At 51.5% G+C, this 24,078-nt stretch overlaps 1 protein-coding gene across 6 annotated transcripts in view; it reads right to left on the bottom strand.

Moving 5' to 3' along the window:
- The window catches only part of LOC118213753 (protein TANC1-like), a 138,681-nt gene that overhangs the window by 66,401 nt on the left and 48,202 nt on the right, over window positions 1-24,078 (bottom strand). For all 6 annotated transcript variants that reach the window (XM_035392869.1, XM_035392868.1, XM_035392862.1 and 3 more), the window contains exons 3-5: window positions 19,686-19,760; window positions 17,927-18,136; window positions 7,261-7,365 (exon numbers count right to left, since the gene is read on the bottom strand). In XM_035392869.1, coding sequence (XP_035248760.1) covers window positions 7,261-7,365; window positions 17,927-18,136; window positions 19,686-19,760 — 390 coding nt within the window. The remainder of the gene's footprint in view (window positions 1-7,260; window positions 7,366-17,926; window positions 18,137-19,685; window positions 19,761-24,078) is intronic.

Below are 24,078 nucleotides of genomic sequence, written 5' to 3'. Positions count from 1 at the left end.
CGGCTGGGGACGCACAAATATGGGCACAGCGAGATTGGCTTTCTGCTATAATTAAACACGCGGAGCACAGGGGCCCTGGGTGGCGGAGAAAGGATTCAAATATTAACGGTGCCGTTTGGCTTAATTAGAGCTCGTCCATCACGCACGGAACCCCCTTTCCCCTCCAAAACAGCCCTCTGATCTAGAACCCCTGGCCAAAGACCCTGTTCAAAGGCGTTTATCGTTGGGAACTATCTCTGAAAACAGGGCGTCCCTTCGCCCTTCATTGTAATTTTGTGTAAAAAGACGCAGCGCTAATGTTCTTATGACATGAACCTTCACACCACTGTGTGCTCCTGCCACTGCTAGACGCTGGTTTCACTAAAGAGCTGAAGAACACTGCAGCACAACCAGGTGCTTCTGAGGACAGCGGGAAGCTGGAAATGGCTAATGGCTGTTCTGTTGCTTTACTGTTTGGCCATTACCTGCTAATGTATCAACAATTTTAATTGTTTCATTCTAACGCACAACAGACCAAGATGTGTCAGTGAGAACAAGAGATATATACAATCTAACTGAAATGACGTTTTGGCTTTGAGCACCAAATACTCAGATGAGAATATAAATATTGCTTTGTTATTCCCACATGTGGGGCAGCACGGTGGTGCAGCACTGTCGCCTCACAGCAAGAAGGCACCGAATTTGAATTCCAACCGAGGGCCTTTCTGAGAGGAGTTTGCATGTTCTCCCTCAGTCCAAAGAAACGGAGGAGGCTAATTGGAGACTCCATCTTGCCCGTAGGTAAGAATGTGAGAGGGAGTTGTGTGTGGGCCTTGTGATGGATTGGCGACCTGTCCAGGGTGTATATCTGCCTTTCGCCCACTGTGTGCTGGGTTATGCTCTTGCCTCCCTACCGCCAATCACCCCCCCCCCCCCCCCACTGACCAGGAATAAGCGGTTTAGAAAATGGATGGATGGACTCACACCTTGAACGTGCCACACTTTCATTGTCTTTGTGATTGCACAATAAAAAAATCACATTCGAGAGCAACAGCCCCCACCCCACCTGCCCGCCCACCCCCAGATCCCTGACCAGGAATAAGTGGTTTAGAAATAGGATGGATGGATGGATACATGTCAGCATGAGTTCACTGCTAACGTAAGTAAATGCAATTTATTGTGAAAGTGTAATTGTAAAAGCTAGTCTAAATATTGTACCCAGGTCACTCAAATCTCCAATACTATGAACTCCAATACAGATATTGCTATTCACCACCAATGTTATAAATCTAATTCGGGATGAGGATATTTTTTGATCATTTTAATGAACCTGTAGGCAATTAGAATGTTGCCCTAATTAATGGCTTGTGATGATGTCATGGTTTCTGCAGCAAAAACTTTGTTGACCTTTCCTGGCTCTTTCCACAAGGGATCAGCCACCACAGCTGTAAAAAGCCTGATCGTGATCAATTACTCCTCCCTGATGAAAAGCTGGGACGGAGAACGTGAGAACCTAAAGACCAATGGGGACGCATTAACAAACAGAACCCAACGAGCAGCCAGACATTTCACATCACCCGCAGAAAACAATCACCATGATGGACGTAAAAGAGGCAAGACCTCCAAGGCCTCTTTCTGGGAAAACTATTAATCACTGGATTATGTCATGTAAAAATGTACAGGCAAACGTGCAAGTGGAAAACAACAACGCAGCAGAGACTTTGCCTGTTTCTCTGGGCTTTTTTTCTCGTTAAGGAGAAATAGCACCCCGCGCCACACACCGCTGTTGATCCTAAATGTGATGTTTTATTGTGCAATTGCAAAGACAGCACTTTGAACACGGCGTGCTCTCTCGCCACCTCTGTGATTGCACAATAAAAAAAGGAATCGCTTTCGGGAGCAACAGCAGCGTACGGGCACCACTTCTCTCTTTATCGTTTGCTTTAGCCTTACCTCGCACCTCGTCATTTTGGGGGTGCTCGCTGTTGACTTTGTTATAAAGTTAGGCGGTTATGATCTCTTGCCACCACCACACATGGCTGACGATTTCTGACAGCGCGTAGCTAGCCGCTTCCTTTTCTTATTACATTCGACTCTAGCGTGTTCTGCACGAGTGAAGACAAACATAGACTCCACACACGACTCTGGCGTGCCTTGGCTTCCTCAGAGCAGAACGGGGTAACAGCCCAGTGGAGGATCGCTCCTTCTCTCCGTACGTCTCATTCAGTGAAAAACAAAGAAGAAGAATTAACATCCTCCAAAGGAATATAGCCAAGGTCACTGATTAACAATCGACAAGTAACCAGCAGTTCCTTTGTATAGGACGTTCCAACCAGAATGGATTATACTGGCTTTGGTATGGTGAGTCAGGTGACAGGACCACCGCCAATCGGGATGTGACTGTGCCACCCTATTACATCGTAAAAGTTTGGAATCAGAGCAGGGACACCCGTGGGAAACAGCTGTCAAAAGAACGGGAGTTTGATGGGGGAAAAAAAAATGCCTCCACTAGCTTGAACACAGCACAGGGGCCGTCAGCTAAACTCTCCTCTCCTAAATCTTTGTCTAAATGTCAGTCGCACCAGCGTGTGCGCTCGATTAAATGCCGGCTCTCTGAGAAGACTTCCCAGGCGGCCTGAACATCAGGCCGGGAGGCGGTGAAGTCACAGAGAGTCTCAAGAGGAGAAGACTGAGGGGGGGCGAAGGAGGGGGGGTGGGGGCAGCCCGTATCTCAGGCCCGGTCCTGTGGGTGTGAGCGCAGAGGCAGGCGGGGAGAAGGACATTCTGACACGCGGTCTGCGTGACTGGCGCGCACACGCACACGCAGAGCAGGTAACGCGACCCGCCCTCAGAGGCGGAGCTCCGGCGACTCCGCCGTCCCTGACCAACGCTCCTCGGCTCGGTCGTGACCTCGCGCTCGGCGGCGAGGATGTTTTTAAACCTCTCGCCCTCGACCGAAACCGGACCCTCGAATAGTCCCCATGCTCACAGAGGGGCAGGAGAAGGGCAAGGCATGCTGGGACACTGTCACGCACTGCGATAATATTCGACCTCGCCCCTCCCACACCCCCATGAGCACGTACCCAACCCAACATCTCTGACCTTAACTTCACCACCCAGATCTTGACCATAACAAACAGTTGACCGGGGCCACTTTTCCAGGGAGTCATAAACCATTGTTCAGATGTGCCACTCCAATGCCTGCCCCATTCCCCCTTACCCTAACGCAGACAAACGAACACTCGCCAACAGCGTGGAGCGGCGGAGGTGGGCTTGGGCAACCTGACCGAACGCGTTTCAGCTTCAGTGGCCAGATGCTGTTTTACCCTTGAGCTAAGCCATTAATCTGAATTCCCCTCCGATAATACCCAGCTTTATCAACGGGCAAAATGGAATAAAAAAAAACAAAAAAATGCCGGTTGCCTGGGATGGGGGGTGGGGGGCTTTTGGGGGGGGGGGGGGCAGAGTCTGCTGTGCGAGTAAATGAGCTAAATTAAATGGAATGTGCGTGTAAACAGTCCGGCTCTGCTCCCCACGCGCCCCTGCTCTACCCGATTCCTCGCCGTTTTCTCCCAGCATTCCCTCGTCCTGCCTGAGAACATTCCTCGGCGGCGCTGCCCTCGCCGCACATTCCCCCCCTCTGCCCCCCCCCTCCCTCCGCCGACCCCCGTGGGTCACGTGATCGAGCGTGACCTCGCGGTCCGGGGCCACCCCGAACCTGCGCTGGGTAAACAGGGCCTGCCCTCAGCGAGACCCCCAGGCGTCCGCTGTCCAGCTGACCGCCCCCAAAGTCAACTCGCTCCGCCGCTCCGCTCGGCCAGCTCCTAATTAATCACCGACGCGCCGGTACGCAAGATCTCACGGATACTCATTACTGAAGAACCTCGTTTCGCTCAAGAAGAAATGAAATTTAGCCATTTTTTGTGTGCGTTGCCTCAAAAGGGATTCGTTCGATTTGCGTACGCTGGAGAGTTCTGCACACGGGATAGTGAACATTAACAAGCACGTTAACGCGCAAAAGGCAACTGGTCCTGAACACTGAACTGGTCACAAATGCGTTTGTCCTTTGCATTCATACATTCCCGGCAGGTCGAACCAATCTGAACACGCAACACACTTCCCCAAAAGGTGACTAACAGCACATCGTTTCGTTATTTTCACCAAAACATTCCAGATGATTCCTTTGTGGCGGTGTAATTTCACCCCGGTGAGAATTCCTCCTTTTATGGCGGTGAGCACACCAGACGAAGCCTGATAATTATGGGATGCTGGAAGGCCCACACGCTGCATGCATTAGCAGGCCTCCGCGCACAGAACAGGCCGAGCTGTCCAAATTCCCAGGAACACCGGGATTTCAAAGCCGTGCCACTTCCTTCCCTGCTGCTCCATACACACACACAGACACGCACACACAAATACACACACACACACACGCACACGTACACACAGACACACACACACACATGTACACACGCAAACATGTACACACACACACACACACACACACCAGAGCAGTCAGGGGCTCCAGATCTACGAGCGAACGCCGTATTTTCATTCCCTCCGTTCTCCAAGTACTGTTTTCATTCTTTATCTGCGGCTGAAATCCTAAGCCAGGTTCCGCGCTCTAAGAATGTGCCATGTGCTGTATAAACAAACTGTAGCTAACGTGGGGCTGAGACAACGTTTGGCGGACCTCCACTGTAAACAAGCGACGGCGGGGGTGTGTCGAGTTCGGGGGGGGGGGGGGGGGGGGGGGGGGTTTGCCGCGAGGAGACCAGAGCCGGGGGAACGGGGTGGGGGGTAAGGGGGGGGGGGGACGAGTGTCACGCCGGTGAGGGTGAGGGCGGCTCAGACCGGGGAGGGGGTGGGGGGTATTTTTAGCTCTGCTGTAAGACCCGGCACCTGAGAATGACCCGGCGGGATGCAGAGAGCACTGAGCAGCAGCAGCCCGCGGCTCTCACAGGCCTCTGTGGGGCACGGCTGCTCACCCTCCCAAAATCACTCACAGAAATGAGCCGCACACCAGCTGTGCAGCCCCCGGGCTGACCCCCTACCCCAACACACACACACATACAGCACACACACACACACACACACACACACATACAGCACACACACACACACACACTTGCATGCACACACACACACTCGTGCGCACACACACACAAACACATGCACACTGACACATATGCGCAGTGCTGATATGAGGCAAACTCGCTGGCATCCAGGCTGGCATGGAGTGGCACTGCACAGGTCTCCCTCCAAAGCCTCTCTGTCATGCACTGACTACAGCCTGGAGCAGCCCTCCCTCACAGCCCCTCCTCACTGTCCCAGTACAGCCTGGAGCAGCCCCCCCTCACTGTCCCAGTACAGCCTGGAGCAGCCCCCCCTCACTGTCCCAGTACAGCCTGGAGCACTCCCCCCCCCCTCACTGTCCCAGTACAGCCTGGAGCAGCCCCCCCTCACTGTCCCAGTACAGCCTGGAGCAGCCCCCCTCACTGTCCCAGTACAGCCTGGAACAGCCCCTCCTCACTGTCCCAGTAAAGCCTGGAACAGCCCCTCCTCACTGTCCCAGTAAAGCCTGGAACAGCCCCTCCTCACTGTCCCAGTAAAGCCTGGAACAGCCCTCCTCGCTGTCCCAGTAAAGCCTGGAACAGCCCCTCCTCACTGTCCCAGTACAGCCTGGAGCAGCCCCCCCCCCCCTCACTGTCCCAGGACATCTTGGAGCAGACCCCTCCCCTCACTGCACCAGGCAGAACTCTGCTGCCAGCTGGACTCCTTCCAAAACCTCAAATCAACCACAAGGAGGCATTTTTCTGCCATTGTGGCTCAGATAACACAGTCTACGCTGCATTTAAGCCCCTGACAGGAATGTAGATCCACCCTCGTCTACCGATGATAACAGCCCAACGAGCGGGACACAACACACGCACTCAGGAGGAGATAAAGGGCCAAAACACGCACACGCATACACACACTCACGCACACGCACGTGCGCACACACACACAACACACGCACTCAGGAGGAGATAAAGGGCCAAAACACGCACACGCATACACACACTCACGCACACGCACGTGCGCACACACACACACACACACGCAAACACACGTCTCTCTAGTCATTTAGCCTCCACCATGCCCGTGTCCTTCCCATAAACACCATCTTATCTCTCTTTCCTACAGAGGAAACATGGCGATCGCTGCGCTTCCTTCTGAAGTCCCGCCCTGACGTCGCTGCTAAAGCCATGTTTGTTAGCGCCCGTTAGGAGTGCAGCCGGTTATGGGTCCATTTTATTTAGGCTATAAGCTTTCGTGTGGTTTCAAAGGTTGGTCACTTCCATAATTTACAACATTATCGGGGTGTTTGACAAGGTTTTAACTTTTTATCCCATGCGTCCTGTGTGCCGTTCGACAGACCAAGCCGGGAAAAAGGTCAAACCGTCACGACGTAGAGTTCCGTCTCAATTAATCAGCCAATCGTCAATCAGTCCACCAATACATCATCCAATCAACTAATCAGCCAAGCAACCCATCGATCAATCAACCAATCAATCAATAATACAAAAGCATGTCCGGTAGGAGAGTACTTCTCCATGAGCATTTTCCAGACTGGATCACAAAAACAGAAAAAAATCCGCGAAAAACTGGAAAAATGTGAAAAATGCCAAAATAAGGCAAAACAAGCTAAAAGGCGAAATGACAGCAGGGTATCAGGGCAATTGCAAATGAACACAAGCAGACACCGTTACTGCCAGATTCAAATAGAAAAATGTTAAAACACGGCATGTTAAAAATGTTACCTTACCCTGAAAAGGGCTTGAGGGGGGAGCTGTAACATCTACTACACAAAAACAAAGGCTCACGCGCATGCGTGCACACTCACACACACACACACACACACACGCACACGCGCGCAAACACACACACACACACACACACACACACACGCGCACACACACATACACGCGCGCAAACACACGCACACACACACACTCAGTGCCCTCAGTGCCTCGCAGTAAGAGACTTCAGAAGGCAGAATCATGCTTTGGTGGGCTTAACAGTCATTACTCTACGAGAGCAAAGCAGTGCAACAAACCGTCTCTCTCTCTCACACAGCTACTCTTCCCCACTGTTCCCAGAACAGCTCCCTGCTCGCTGTGTCCGTACTCCACTCACGGGTCCTCTCACAGCACTGTACTCGGATCAGACGCACTCTCCCCTCGCTGGACGGCGCGGTGCAGAGAGCAGCTCTCCGAGCGCAAGCGCGCACACACTCACCATTCTGGGACGGTTCCTTGCTCTCCGCTGCCTTCCTCAGCGCCGAGACAGCGGCGTCTCCGGGAACACGAGGGCTCTCCACATACTTCAGCTTCCTGAGAGGACCTGCAGGAGGAGCGAGGGAGGGAGAGAGAGAGAGAGAGAGAGGCGGGAGGGAGAGAGAGAGGGAGAGAGAGAGAGAGAGAGAGAGAGAGAGGGAGAGAGGGAGAGAGAGAGAGAGAGAGAGAGAGAGAGAGAGAGAGAGGGAGAGAGAGAGAGGGAGAGAGGGAGGGAGGGAGAGGGAGAGAGAGAGAGAGAGGGAGGGAGAGATGGGAGGGGGAGAGAGAGAGACAGACGGGACAGAGAGAGAGCGAGAGAGAGAGACAGACGGGGGAGAGAGAGAGACGGAGAGAGAGAGTAAATTCTTGCTGGATTAACTTTTTCCAGATGGGATTTGAGATGAGGAATTAGAATGTCCTGGTGGGACGGGGCAGGCGGGCCAGGGGGCTGGCAGGCAGATTGGGCTCCTGTGCCGACAGCCCCGCTGTCTGTCAGCTCTCAGCTCGGACGGCACAGCTGCGCTCAGCCCACATAAAACACCAGCCCCGCTTCCAGAATAGAAACAGCAACAGGAAGCCGCCGCAATCAGATTACAACTTCACATGTGTGTGTGTGTGTGGTGTGTGAGTGGGTGTGTGCGCGTGTGTGTGTGTGTGTCAGTGTGTGGGCACATAAATGTGTGTGTGGTTGGTGTGTCTGTGCAGTTTGCATGAGTGAATGTGCATGTGCATGTGTGCAGGTGTATACATACACACACACACACACACACACACACCAACCACACACACGCACGCACACACCCACTCACACACACACACACGCACACGCACACGCGCACACACACACAGTGAATAAAGCGGACATTTTCACCCACCAGTGACGCACTCCCCAGCGTGAGGGCACTGTATTTCTCCGTAGCAACCGTGCCTGTACACAGAAGGCTGCTGTATCTGCCCCCCCCCCACCCCCACCCCCCAGCTCCCGCCCCCAGCGTGTCCTTCACACCGCCGTCCCCGGGTCAGAGCGCTGACCCCGCCCTACTCAAAGGGCCCGCCCACCGGCCCTTTCTCTGGGTGACGGGGGGATGTTGACGGGCGGCTCTCCGGCTCTCCCATTCACGCCCCCCCCCCCCCCGTTTCCCGGGTGCTCAAAAGGCCGTTTGTCCGCTGGCGCAACAAACGGATTCATCGCGCAGAACAGGGGGAGGGGAGGGGGAGGGGGGGGGGGGGGGCCGCGCCCAAACCCGCATTCGAGCCCCGCGCTCGATCGCCCGCCTTAAAACAGGAGGACGCTCCGCGCGGCTCGCTCGGCTAGCTCAAGACGTTAGCCTATTTGCAGTATAAATAGCCCCCGCCTCGCATTTTAACTGCGCCCCTGGAGGCTAAATGAGCCGTCCTTGCCTCCCTTTAAATGGGGGGGGGGTGGAGGCTGGGGTGGTGGGGGCTTTATAAAAAAATATAAGAGAAAACAGCCAGATGTTTAACCAGCTGGAGATTTAGGCATGGCTAAAAAAAAAAAGGGGAAAAAAAAAGCATTTAAGAGGCAGCTACATTATCACCATACCCTGTGTTTGCGCGGTAGTCACATTTATATAACCTGAATTACAGATATTATATTTTAGATATAATACTTGGAGCTGGGCATTTACAGTCCTGAAGTAAGCCAGGTTAAGTGCAGAAGGGTACCTGAACAGTGCTCCACTTGGGATTCGAACCCATAACCTTCTGCTAAAAATTCACGTTTCTGAACTAGGCCACACCGCTGCAACAACAAATCTTAAATCTTCAAATACGCGAGCCGCTCACGTTGACCTAACCCAGTTCTGCGCTCTTCGTTTACTCTATAATCAAATGACTACATGAGCAACCTTAGCCGCAACACAGAGATTAGGCGGTGAATGCTGTCAGTGTTCTGAGATCTCGTTCCCACGTGCTCTGTTGATTCACCTGCAACGTGAGCCCAGGCTGTGAATGATAAACAGAGCGGCGGCGGCGGCGGCTCCGCGTACGTGACCGAGCCCCTGGTACGGGAGCGCTGACGTTATTCCAGCCTCCATGCTGAGCCACATTAGCACCGCCCGCTTTAAGCAACAGCTAGATTTATGCTGCCATCTATGGTCCCTCGACATGAAATGCACAGACAAGAAGATACATATCCTGCAACCCACGGCAACAACTCGATACCAGGTCAACTGCACAATTAGCTTACAACCCACACGCACACACAGCTTATACAAGAAGAAAAAAATATATATATATATTTTTTGGTACAGCGCATGTGGATACATACAAAAAATCATCAACTTTAAAATGAGCATCTCATTTCGAGAAACAGGACACACACACAGCAATGTAGGCAATACGCCAACAAACCAATGGTGGCAGCCACAGGTGTGTTACCTTCAAAATGGAAGGAGCAACGAGGCGGTTCCATGCAGCGCTACCTGTACACCCGACGGTCTCATGAGGGTGGAATTCACCCATGTGGAATTGACAGCTGGACTCCTGTGCCGCGGGGTTGGCTAAGCTGAGGACGCAAGCTTCAGAAAGCAGGTCCTGTCACACGCTCAGGTCTGAAACGGCCGGTGCGCTGGCACAGAGAGCTGGCCTATCACGCGGTCAGGCCTGAGCCAATTAACACGGAACCAATTAAGTGTGGTTTTAATGCTGGCCTGAGGACATGAGGCCAAAGAAAAGCATTCATTCAAGGTAGAGGCTATAGATATTAGGGATTACTTTCAAATATCATGGGGTGGGGGGGCTCGTAGAAATATTTTGAAAATTGTACAGCATCACCCAAGGACAGTGCCACAGAGATTCAATACTTTTTAAAAGATATTTAAATGCATATTCTACACAAATGCACACATGGAATATAAAAAGGCACAGTTTTTGCTAAGAAACACCATTTTTCCTTCTTCTAATTAAATGGCCATTCAAAATTTTTGGTATTAAGATGTTTGTAATAGACGAAATAGATGAAAAATATGGATCCTGATGAATGGATGCTCCTGGTGTTTTTATGGTGCGTGTCAGTGCGTCAAAAAACCGTTTCTTTAATGTGAAGCCAAAGGTCATTTTCTACATTAAACGATGAGGTTTCTATTCTACACTAGTATATATAGAGTAATGTGATTTATCTTTATTTAATTAGTTATTTTTTTACTCAAAATATTAAGTCTTTTGTTTTATTATTCAGCAGCCATAACAGCGAAGGCGATGATGTCATGAAAAAACGGTTCTGAAAGATGACTGATGACGAAAGCGCCACCTACAGGCTGAATAATTTACTACCTCCTTGGCATTGAGACCAGATGACCAACATGGTCCTTTTTAAAAGCTGACACACCTCCTAAAGATTATGTGCTTTTCAGCGAATCGAGACAGGGGCTTGGGCCCCAAAAGAGGCCCGCGTTTACTTCAGGAAGCAGTCACAAAGCATTACAAAGCCGGAACAAAGTTTTGTGTGGGCGTTGATGAAAAACTAAATTCACTAAAGGCAAAACCCAAGAAGATAACCTAGCCATGAGAACCTTTTTGAGCGAGATAATTAAAATACTGCATACTACACAGAGCTGATGTTGACTTTGTGCTTATTTGCTATTGAAGGGGTAGGCCCGGCTTAAGAGCAGAACAAATAAAATGGCAATCACGCAGAGTAGGCTATGCAAGCGGCCAGTTCGCACAAAGCATCTGTATTCCAGCTCTGGAGCGTCCGCCTTTTTCACACGAATAAAAACATGCTTTCAGTTATGGCGTCAGAAGAATTTTGCTCTTCAAAATTATCTTCTTCAGCTCGGTCGTATCAACCGACCTGGACCAGGTTCCGACCGGTAGGGAGAGGCCGAGAGCAATCCGTGTGTTGGCACGCGCAATTCCACACGGATGCGTCTGAGGGATTCCTTTCCCTTTTCACTTTCCTGGCATTTAGCAGACGCTCTAATCCACAGTGATTTACAATGCAAACAAAAGCGCGAAGATCAGGGATCAAAGCGCAGTCATCCCCCAGAGGGGAAATAATATAGAGCAAGCGCAAGAAACGCAGTCTTCGTAGAGAAATGATCAACTACCCTATTGAGCATTATACTAAATTAAACAAACAAGAACAAAACTACTATAACGAGCATTAAACTGGTAAATGAGCAAGAGCAAAGAACCACAAGCTCTGCAAACAGAAAGACGGAGTTACACCTAATCGGGTTTTTAGGACGAGGTAAAAACGCTGACGCGCTGTATACGGCAGGGCGTGCATTACGGCCAACAGATCAAATAAAAAAAGAGATTACTGAGATTACATCGGAGAGACACAGGCTACTGGTCTGCACAGCCTATTTCAGTGTCGCTGCTTAGGCACACAACAAAACTCTCAACCAAGACTGAAGCACTTATAAACGCATTCACAATCAGTTAGTGACGGAACGATGTCCACTCATATTGTACACGTGTTGTTTTTTCAGTGTTTAGGGTTCACTTCAATCAACATCACCATCCGGCTCACGGACGATGCCGCCACACATTATTGGAGAATGAACATTTGTGTCCAATTAACCGGAATTAGCCGCTCTCGGATGATTATCGCACACTTAGGCTTTCAATTACAGAGCATTTCAGAGCCTTCGCGGGTAAAAGGTTCAGAACTGGTGGAACAAATTTCATTTTGAACTTAATTTAAAATTCGCAGATCGAGTAATCTGAAGCCAGAAGCGAACAAATAAAACGTCTGCCGAATAGCAGAACGCAGTCCGTCTGTTCCTATTATTACAGTCTGGGCGAAGGTAATGAATAAAGAGCCGTTTCAAAAGCCTTCAAAGATTCGGGGAATTCCTTCAGATGGACTTCTTGCCACTTTTCTGTTCGTTTGCCATGTATGACATCGTCTGTGAGGGGGACCGCAACAATGCGCTTCTGTCTGCTGTGTGGACACGCTGCCATTATCCGGCTCTGGAGAAAATGGCACTGAGAGAGTGTTCCCACTGCCCACGCAGCCGATGTGGTCAGAGTCACAACGACCCCTTACCACCAAGCCAAATTCCGCTCTCCTTCCAATTAACCCTGCCCTGGACCCGCTGAGGGCTAAACAGAGGGTCTTGATACACAGAAATCCTAATACGTCAGAACCCCGTACACAGAAACGCGATCATTTTTCGCATGTCCGAGGTTAATGGTGTAATGCGTAGTTACAGGAGCACGAGAAGCACAGATGTGTATGTTACATGCATGGTAATGGCAAGCAGCTCAATATTCTATTCATTTTATTCACAGTCAACATTTTTCTTCCTTTAGCAATGCGGTTCGGACGCTGGAGGATGTGGAAGAATTGCAAATTGGCCTTAATGCTTCATGCATGTTTCATGGTCATGTCTGATATTCCCACCCACCTGTCTTGGGGTAATGAGGACGGAACTAAAAAAAAACCCATATCTCCGGTGCGTTTTGGTTGCTAATACGTTTCTAAACCAGACACCTTTTTAAATGGGTTGCTAAACAAAAAAAAATGAAATGTGAAAAAATGTCTCCTGCTCGAATGAGATATTTGAAAAGTGGAACAGGGACCGTTTCGGTTAATGATACCTCGTGTCCCTTGCGGAAATCAGGTTTGTTGCTGGAGGCCATAATCTCCCTATCTGCGGGAGTTGAGCTATACATCTCTCACAGACTCCCCACGGGATACTGCTTCTACTGAATAAATTGACGTCAAAGGAGTATTATGGTAGATGCTAAGGGCAATTCCTCTTGTGTTGGTTGAGAGCTGACTGTGGGTGAGTGCGGATCGCGTGAGTGAGTGCGTGTCTGTGTATGTGTGCGTGTCTGTGTCTGTGTATGTGTGCTTGGCAGCACTGGCTCTAGCCATGACCATGGGAGGGAGGGAGGGTCGGGCTTACAGCCTCTCATCACACACCAGCGCCGCCTGCTGGTAAATCACGTAACTGCAAGTCTGCCTGTTACGGTTCGTGTGAAGAGTCTTTCTCCGACTCCTGTCCGTGTGAGCAGCCAGCTCACACACAGCGGTGTGATAAGAACCGGCCGCTGACATCACGAGCCACGGGGGGAAATCACGTGCCTCTCTCTGCTCTCCTAATTTAATGTCGGAGGTTGAGATAACAACAGCCGCAGGCAAAAGAAAATACGCAAGGCGGCGGCTAACCCATCGATACTGAATCAACCTGTGGCAGATTCGCGGGAGTTTTATACCGTAACAAAATCAGTCTAATCCTGTCATTACAAACTGCATCAAAGCCGTGCTCTACTGCCTGCAAACATGCTACTTGTTGGACCGCTGAGCTTTTACTATTCACAAAACCCCGTAGAGCGCCTTAAATCAATACCCTCTGATGCAGTCCCACGCAGCGCTCTAATTTATCCGTCTTTACGCACTGTTCAGACAACCCAATCATACGCGACTATTCTCCTAAGGCGTCACCACACAGCTGGTCAAATACAACGCATCATTACCACTGGGTCGGGTTGTTTCTTACGCATTATACCAAAGCGCGTGTGCACAATGTCCTGGCTTCAGGAACACTTCACCATTAGTAACATGCTCAGGAAGATGAATGAGGCTGTGCTAAACTTCGCGTAATCTGCCCAGGTTAAACACAGCGGGAGAGGCTCTGCTGGCGTTCCTGCTTCTCTTGGAGCCCCGCTCCGGGTGCTCAGGGGCCACTGGGTGACAGACAGAGGAGGAAAGTCCAGGGGTCAGAGAGTAAAAGTCCTGCCATGCGTTTCTTCCACCCGTGAACTCAGCCAGCTGATTTTATGAATTACTTCTACCTCCTGGCTAATGCAAATCCAGGTAACTGGAACAAAATACCGGGGAAGACTTTTACTTTCTGAAACGGGTTTTCCTCTGTGTGAGGATTGCGCCCAAATTCACTGCAAAGTGGAAGGAATGGGCCCCTAATGTCCTACTCTCCTGCCTCATAATGACCGCAGGAGAGTCACTGACCGCAGGACCACAGACTCATAATGTGAAAGTCACAGACCGCAGGACCACAGACTCATAATGTGAGAGTCACTGACTGCAGGACCACAGACTCATAATGTGAGAGTCACTGATCGCAGGACCACAGACTCATAATGTGAGAGTCACTGACTGCAGGACCACAGACTCATAATGTGAGAGTCACTGACCACAGGACCACAGACTCATAATGTGAGTCAGTGAGCGCAGGACCACATCATCCCTCACCAGTGCCTTCGCTGACCTCTGGCTGAATTGAGGGCTCTCCGTTAGACACACACAAAGGCAAGGCTTGTGATAAGAGTGCCGGTAGGTGAAATGGGATTCTTGTGATCGTGCTCTTAACTCGAAACCCACTCAGTCTGATTCCCCAGTCGCCGCTCCTTAAAGAACATTCCTATAAAAGGAGGCTTTATAGAACTGAGGTTCTTGGACATCTACGCAGCAGCAATTCTGAGGTACAGTCAGCTACAATCAGAGAACGCTCTGTAAAATGTATTTCTGTTTCTTTGTGAGAGGTGGGGGTAAAGGGACAGGGGGTGCACTCCTCCTACATACAGAGAATACGCGGCTAGTAACGGTTAGCAGGACACACTTCAGAAGAGAATTGTTCTCAGACAAGGTTGATGGTACGGGCCTTCGAATACAACGGCCATTTCAATTGGGAGAGAAAGAAAGAAAAAAAAATGTGGTTATTAAATTGCCAAAATGGGCCAAGGCCATGGCTGGTTACCGCTGAAATGGAGACGAGCCAGGATTACCGGCTGAGAGAAGAGTAAGCGAAAGAAAGCACCGGCCTTTTCACAGCCCTCCTGCGGAGCATCCGTAAAACGCTGTCGAGACACCTGCTGCCAAAAAAAAAAAGAGACAACCTTCAATCAGGCGAATAATTGGCCGACCGCGATAATTAATGCGCGAGCGTTAACGACCTCGGCACAAAATGGCCGCAGCGGACCCTGCTTTTCCGGGGACCGGGCCTGCAGATGCGCAGACCGAAACGGCGAGCCGGCCAGTGGGGAGCCGTAAAAGGAGACACGACTCGCCGTTTTTACGCTTCCCAAGAGCGCACTGAGAACGGCGAGCGCCGCGAGCCAATCGCGAGCCGCGCTGGACTCGCACGACTTTGCCACTTCTGAGAGTTCCATTCGTGGGAGGTGACTTACAAAGCCAGATTCGCAGGTAAATATCCAGCCTCCCCTTCCCCCCATCCTCCAAGCTCCCCCCACCCCCCTCCTTCCCCCCATCCTCCAAGGCCCCCCCCCACCCCCCCACCCCCCTCCTTCCCCCCAATCCTCCTAGCCCCCCTCACAGCAGGGCTGAGGATCGCTCCAGCCCTGCTCTCCCCTGGAGGTAGAGGGGGTGTGTGACGCGCATTCAAATATCCGTATTTCTGAAGAGCGACGTGCTCCCAGAAGCGCTCTCATGCAAAGGCTTCCCCGCGGGAGACGCTGGAGGGTGAGGGAGGTCTGTGACCGTGCGCGTGCGCGCGCTGCGGTGAGCGTCCGACGGCCAGAGGAGGGTGCCGTGGAGTCGAAAACCCCACCGCCCCTTCTGACTCACAACCGCGCACGACCGCAACCGTGGCGAGCCTGCGCCTCTCGCCGAAACGCCCCCTGCTGGACGAGGAGCGTGCGCGCGGAAGCTTCCGCGGCCGTGCCTCAGACCGCGCGGCGCTCTTTTAGTCGGCCTCTCTCGCTGCGCTCGTAAACGCGGGGCGACCGTGGCGCCGCGGCGTTTCCCCACCCTCGGGAAGAGGGAGAGGGATCGTCGGCGCCGGCCTCTCCGTCTCAGACGGGCGGAGCAGTGGGCGTGTCGCCCGGCCAGCCCGCGCGAGCCTCAGAGTCTGGAGCTCACAGGCTTTCGCACGGCCTCCATTAACCACAGGCTGCCGGGCCTCCGTTTCAACAAAACAGCCCAGCCCTGCGGCCCCGGAGCGGAGGGTTTACACGTTCCCACCTTCCCGCTACTTCACCCGCCAGCGCACACCCCCCCCAGCTCCGTCTGACAGGGGCGTCGGGCTCTTTGTCAGAGAGGCGACGCTTCCTTTTGTCATTCTTATGAGACCCCTCTCCTGACCCGCTCTCGGCACCTCTCTGTGACAGGCAACAGCCCATTTATTCCACCTCCCCAACCCCCACCCCCACCCACCTACCCCCCACCCTCCCCTCCTTTCGCAGACTGACCTCCTCAGCCACTGCCCCTCCTCCCTCACTTCCTGTTTACCGCTAACTCAGTCTTCACAGGAGACGCTGCCTGCGGAGGATGCGGGTCCTTCGTCTCCTCTGCCTCTGAGCGCGCTGCCTTTCCTGCGCCCGCACGCCCGACGCGGTCTCTACCGCGGCCCTCTCTCGGCCGCGGCGCGGCGCGGTAGCGAAGAAAAGCCGCTTCAGCCACGCCCCACGCGCATTGTCGAGTCCGTTTCATCTTCCAGCCGACAGACGAAGTTTCTTTCGGCACGCCGCAAAAACCGTTTTGATGTGGGCAGGCAGCCGCAGCGCGGAGCTTCCAGAAGCAGGTTAATTACGTCCTACCTGAAGTGAGTGAGCGTTCGAGCCTGCTCCGTCAAAAAAACCCCGCTTTCAATATCGCCGGCATGACAACACACGTCTGTCCGGCTGTTAAAAAACTGACGAGAGCGGCGTGTGCAGAAACTTTAAAAAGCAAAAAAAACATTGAGGTGAGTGAAGATTTATAGCAGACAGACCGCTCCAATGAAAAACAATTAATTCCTGCCATTTCTTGCCGTACTTAGCGCTGAATATCAGCGCACACACCTCCAGGCACAGGCCGCACGGCAGACTCATTCCAGCTGCGAGAGCGCAGGGCCAGGCCTGTGCAGCTGCGCCACCGGCCTCGTTCCTCGCCGCGCAGTTTCCTGAAAACAAAAGGGCGGGGGGGGGGGGGGGGGGGCGCGGGGCGTGCCCAGATGCGGGGGCCTCGGAGCTTTGAAGCTCGCACGCTCGCCGGCGGCCCTGTTGGGGGGGGGGGGGGGAGGGGGGGGGAGCCAGATGCGGATGCGTCGCCGAGCGTGCCCTACGGAAAGGCCCGTGCGTCACCCCCCCCCCACACACCCCCAGTGTAAATAAGCACGGTCACCGGGGGAGGGGGGGGCGTACTCTCTAAGCCCCGCTGGGCAGCGGGGTCTCGGACAGAAGCTGATCAAACAGAGGGGCCGGGAGCAAAGCAAACGAACGCCCCGCCCCCCTGTGACCTCACAGTCACGTGCTCAGGAGCGGTGGCGCTGAGCCTTTCTAAAGGAAGCCCAGCCACAGCACTGCCCTGGTGTTACACTGAGTTACGCTTGAGGACATATCTTTTAGTTCCAAGTATAATTAGAAAAAAGAACACAAGAAATCATTTTTTATCTCATAATATTATATAGGGAGAGACTATGGACTGAATTCATACAGCAGCTTTCATGGATTTCAAAGCTCATTACTCTAAAGATAGGGGCGCTAATGCTAATTTACCTGCTACACTGTGCCTGTTCTGCTACAGGCCGGCTAGTTGGAGGAACAGAGGAGAAGAGAGAGAGAGAGAGAGAGAGAGAGAGAGAGAGAGAAAGAGAGATAGAGTGTGTGTGTGTGTGAGAGAGAGAGAGAAGTCGGGAGAAAGAGTGAGAGAAAGAAAGACAGAGAGAGAGCATAAAAAGAGGGGGATGCAGTACCTGGGGATCTCTTGCTGGAGCGGGAGGGCATCATGTAGGCCTGGCGGGGCAGCAGGGGCGAGGAGGGCAGGGACATGGACACGCCCTTGGCCAGACTCAGCCGGAATATGTCCTCCGGGCCGTAGGGGTGCGAGCCGCCGCCCGGCTCCAGGTTGGGGCCGCCTCCGGCCGGGTACCTGCGCTGACCGCTGTGGGTGTGCATCTCACCACCTGGGGGGGGGGGGGGGGAAGAGTGACAGTTACAGTCCCCGCCCACCTGACTACATCAGCGATGACATCACTGGTCCACACAAAAACACTAGTGTATTAAACCCACATCCTCCACGATCTTGATGACATTACCCCTGACATCATGACCTCTTGAATATCCAGACGCACTGAATGCATTCACACGGCAAAGAGCACCTGTCCGTGCAGTTTCAATTAACTTCCCAGCACCGCCAGGAGAACGGCTTTGGCCATAGGCCAGCGATAAATCAGACAGACACATTTCAAAACACCTCGGACCCGCTGGAAAAGTCCCTGAAAACAAACAGCAGCCAGTAAAAAGGTCAGCGTGCGGCAGAAGAGAAACAACCGCTATCAGATATTATCCAAGGTCAGACACAGTGCCTTTCCCCCCCCCCCCGATGCTATTTACAAAATGAACTCACTCTGACCAAATCTCCTGTGAACAGCAAACATCAAAGATAAAGGCCATGTCATTGACCACTGCACTGAACCCATTTCCCACAGCAAAACACACATGTACACATGTGCACACACACACGCAGACACACACACACACACGCAGACACACACGCACGCACGCACACACACACACGCGCTCTGAGAGCCAATGCCCGCGTTTTGCACATGTCTCTTATTTTAAAAAACAGGAGAAAGAAAAAGAAAAAAGACAAATGACATAATGCTAGGAGTATTAAACCTGTCTGTTGGGGCAACAATGGAAACGTGAGAAGATTCATTCAAGGGACTACAGGGTGTGATGGGATCCAATTTCACAGCCTTCTATCAGTGAGTTATATGCCTTTAATCCCCTTGCTATGCATTACTGCGGTAGAGGCTCAGCTACAAGCTCTCTGTCGGGGCATTGTGCGCTGATGTCACCTTTAAAGCAGGAAATGGTCCATTATAATTACAGTCCTGGCAGAACTAGCATTGTGGTACATTACTGTTTATATGCATTATATACACAGGATACATATACTCCTGTTTTGTACTAGACGGATCGAAAAGCTTGTTTGACATCAGCATTCAACACACTGCAATAAGCGTGTGTGTGCGTGTGTGTGTGTGTGCACTGTATGTAACATCAGTGTGCCTATTGGGGAAATAGGAAATGTCTACTATAGACATGTCCTCATAGGCACAGATGTTTCAATCTCCCTGAGATTTAGAGAGGGGAAAAATGTTTACATGTTCCCAAGCCTACCCACAAGGGAAATAATATTCTGTAGGAGCCTGTGATTATTGCGTACATTTTCTCACGAAAAATAAAAAAGGAATCCCTTCAGAAAATCATGTACACCCTGTTAAATCCTAAGCATTCCAACATTGTTAACAACAACATAAACTTCTTAATATAAACAGGAAAGAAATGCACCCCCACCCCAAAAAAAAAAAACAATTATGTTTTTCGATCGTTGTTCAACGTACAATACTAGCAATCTTTTCCAATATTTTTTTATTTCTGCCCGACTGCTTGCTCTCATTAAATCCAAGCGTAAATAAGTACTCTGAAAGGTCAGGGCCTCACCTAGCCTAGTCCTCCGCACTCCAGACTCACTGGTGAAGGTCAGGGCCTCTCGCTGCGGGTCCACCCAGCGGCCGTCTGAGGGAGACAGGGCAGACTCATTAAACCTGGCGTCTGGCTCTCAGGCAAACGCACCTTCCCCTGCGCAATTCTCCTACTCTGTGAGGTCATCCAGCTGTGCCAGAAATGAGGTCTCTTTGTACTTTCTATGCACAGACACACACGCACTACACACACACGCGCACACACACATACATACATACACACACACACACACACAGACAGACAGACAGACAGACAGACATACACACACACTGGCTTTTACACATAAATCAAGGGACACATTTCTTATCCGTCCATAGTATCCATTATCTAACCCGCTTATTCCTGGTCAGGGTCATTGGGTGGGGGGGTTGCCTATCCCAGCATGCAGTGGGTAAGAGGCAGGAATACACCCTGGACAGGTCACCAATTTATCGCAGGGCACACACACCTTTCACTCACGCACTCACACCTACGGGCAATTCAGAGTCTGCAATTAGCCTAGCCCTCATGTCTTTGGACTCTGGGAGGAAACCAGAGTACCCAGAGGAAACCCACACGGACACGAGTAGAACGTGCAAACTCCACACAGAACCCTCCACACTGCGAGGTGACAGTGCTATCAACCTCACCACCGTGCCGCACCACTACGTCTTACATGTCCAAGGAATGTAAGGATGCAATAACAGAGACCTAAAATAAGCCAAACATCTGTTACTTTTTTTTTTTACCGTGAATAAACGGAAAGGAAAAAAAAATACTGGGGGGAAAAAAACACAACATTGAGAGCAGCGGAAGTTTGGCGAGCGGTGGAGCTGTGGATATATTTCAGGAGAAGGCGATAACCTGGCCCTTAATCTGCTTGATGTCTCACTCCAAAAACACGTTATCGGTCTCCGCACCCATCTGAACTCTGAAGGGCAGCAGATTGCAGCAGGTTGCCGGGGAAAAAGAGCTCTCGCAAATCTCTGCACACGATAAACAAACACGGGCATCCACAGGGGCTTAGTTCCCACCGGGAAAAAAAAAAATCTTCACCGAGATGGGAATTTGAGATAAAAGCTGGAATCTCTGGCAGGTTTCCGTTTTAACCCCCTTCCACAGAGCAGACAGCTCAGATAAAAGTTATTTTGTTATTCGGTTACCCTGAATTGCTTTCCCATGACGATTTGGGTATTGTACTTTTTATTGACAATTATGCTACAATTGTGGTAAAGAAAAGTGCCAATATACCAACAACGCTGTAAGAAAACCAGCAGTAGTAAGTAGAGTCGGGGAAGAAAGAAAAAAAGAGTTTGAGCAATAATTTTCCATCTAATCCCTCCTAGATCCCGTGACAAAGGCATCCGATTAATGGCCGATTACAGACCTTGTCTAGGGCTGGAACGGCATGGCGTTTCTGATTTTCTGCATCCAGTTTATGCGAGGCTAGTAAATGTGAGCAGGCTCTGCTGTACAGGCTCTGCTGTAGCTGCAGCTCGGCTGTGAGAATAAAGAGATGGGAGACGCGGGAGTCTGGCCCGGCTGTGGGGAACCGCTGCCTGTTCTCTCCTGTCCAATCGCGCAACCCCTCCCGCCCCCGCAGCGACGCGGCGGCGCGCGTTTCCCTCGGAGACGGTGACCCGGAGCTCCGGGCGGACCTCGCTCATCACGAGCGGCCCCTGTAAGGACCGCGCCACGCCGCGCGCCACGACCGCTAACGCAGGAAGCAGGAGGGCGGGCAGGCTGGCGGGCAGAGGGCAGGCGGGCGGGCGGGCAAAGGGTTGGGAGACGAGCGGGGGAAAAAACCACAGCAAAAACTGCTGAGGAAAACCATGAAGGAAGAAAAAAATTAAATGGTGCCACTGAAATTGAATCCAACTCCCGATTGCCCCGCCATCAAAGATGCACTTTAATCTCCGTTTATGACCCACTTTTCACCTTCCTCACCACCCACAACCCATCTACTGTACACACCCACACACACGCACACACATACACAGGCACACACACACGCACACACACACACACACACACACACACACACCCACACACACACACACACACACACACACACACACACACACACACACCCACGCACGCACACACACACACACACACACACCCACACACACACACACGCACACCCACGCACACACACACGCGCGCGCACACACACACACACACACACACGCACACAGACACGTACACGCACACACGCACACACACAGACACACACACACACGCACGCACACACAGACACACACACACACACACTCACACACAGACACACGCACAGATACACACACACACACAGACACACACGCACACACATACACACACACACACACACACACTCACACACACACACATTCTGCAGGCGAGTGGTACTCTGGGCAGAGCCCTTGTGAGTGTGTGCTAATGTTAATTAGATTCGGTGGGTTCTCTGTAATGTGGCTACTTGAATCAGGCCTCATCCCCGGGTTGTTTGTGGAGCCAGCGTTCACAGTGAGGTCATTACGGGGAGACTCTCTGAGCCAATCAGACGGGGCGGGCACGGCGACCGCGTCGCCGAGCTCTGTTACTACGCAGCCTCCCGCTGCCAGGAGGAAATGAGTGTGGGCTGGACGGAATAACGAGAAACAGTCTCTCTCATTCTCTCTCTATCGCTCTCTCCCTCACTCTCTCTCTCTCTCTCTCTCTCTCATTCTCTCTCTATCGCTCTCTCCCTCACTCTCTCTCTCTCAATCTCTCTCTATCGCTCTCTCCCTCATTCTCTCTCTATCGCTCTCTCCCTCACTCTCTTTCTCTCATTCTCTCTCTATCGCTCTCTCCCTCACTCTCTCTCTCTAATTTTATCTCTATCTCTCTCTGTCTATCTCTCATTCTCTCTCTATCTCTCACATTCAAATTCAAATGCTTTATTGGCATGACATATTTAAAAATACATATTGCCAAAGGGTAGTGATAATCAACCATAGTATGACTGTATTTAAAAAAAAACAAGCAGCAACACCAATAACAGCATAAATGACAGTAACAACATTTATTAACTGTTAAATTAACTACTAAATACTGTCTCTCTCTCTCTCTCTGTCCCTCCATCTCTCTCTCCCTCCCGCTCTCCGTCTCTCCCTCTCAGGAAGGAACAAAGCCATCCTCTGTCTGGCTGACATCTAACAGTCTCTCCAGCAAAGGCGAGAACAGCGGCCGCCGCTGGCACTGTGACATCTCCGCAGGCTCGCAGACGCTCTCCAGCGCTCCTCGAGTCTCAGGCCCCAAGACTCCAGCGGTCAGAAGGAGGAAGCGGAGCCCAGGAAAAAAACCCGCTTTCAGACGCTCGACTACCGACGTTAGAACCGGGAACGAAAAAAAGGAAAATGTTTATCCCGCAACTGGAACGGTCACATGTCGTTATTCTCCTCCCGAGCGGTCGCATGCGCTTCATAGCTGGCCGACTTGACGGAACAGGAACCCCGTTAAACGGGAACACGTTTCCGACAGGCCGCTCCCAGCTGGACCTCCGCTGCCCTTCGGCTGGATCGCGAGGCCTTAATCCAGATATCGCAGCGCGATCGCTATCGAAAGTGGCAGTTTTTTATTTGAGCCAATATAACCGCAGCTGTGAAAGCTGTTGACTTTGCCAGAGTCTAAGAATAATCACATGTTTTTTGCCCCCCCCCCCCCCCCCACGCATTTTGCATGAGCATCAAAGATGACTCTTGAAATATGAGGCAATGCAATCCGAGTTCCAAGCAACTGACTCAGCAGAAATCCCCAACGACAGGCATGGACTCATCTGCACACCTTTCTATTGCATATGACATACGAGTAAACGCTAAAAAAAGGCTTCTATTCAAGATTCACAAAGAGAACACCCGACGCATGAACAGACTGGCCAACCCACAGCTGAGAAATAGGCCTCGCTTAGACGGAAAGTTCTTGTCACAGCGCAGAAACCTATTCAAAGCTGTGGGGGAAAAAAAGGAATTCCCCAAACTACAGCCAATATAAGATGAGTGATGCATCCCACAGTGCACCTCACCACTGTACTGCTGACGCTGAATGACTGAAGGAGCATGCCCAGTCGCACAGCGTGGCCAATCACAGCTGGCTCTTCCCAGATCAGATGAGGCTGCCTACAGATGTACAGAAGTGCTCACAGAGCCAAATTCATATGTGAATAGAGTGCAAGTTCTAGATGCAAGACTTGGCATGAATATCTGCATGCGCAATTAAAAACAGGTTCCAATTAATCTACATTGCATTACATTACATTACAGGCATTTGGCAGACGCTCTTATCCAGAGCGACGTACAACAAAGTGTGTAACCATAACCAGGAACAAGTATGACGAAACCCCTAGAGAGAAGTA

Source organism: Anguilla anguilla, chromosome 15 (genome assembly GCF_013347855.1).
Source record: "Anguilla anguilla isolate fAngAng1 chromosome 15, fAngAng1.pri, whole genome shotgun sequence".
Taxonomy (NCBI): domain Eukaryota; kingdom Metazoa; phylum Chordata; class Actinopteri; order Anguilliformes; family Anguillidae; genus Anguilla; species Anguilla anguilla.
The sequence above is the reverse complement of the archived record's forward strand: the minus strand, read 5'-3'. Positions and strand labels throughout refer to the sequence as shown.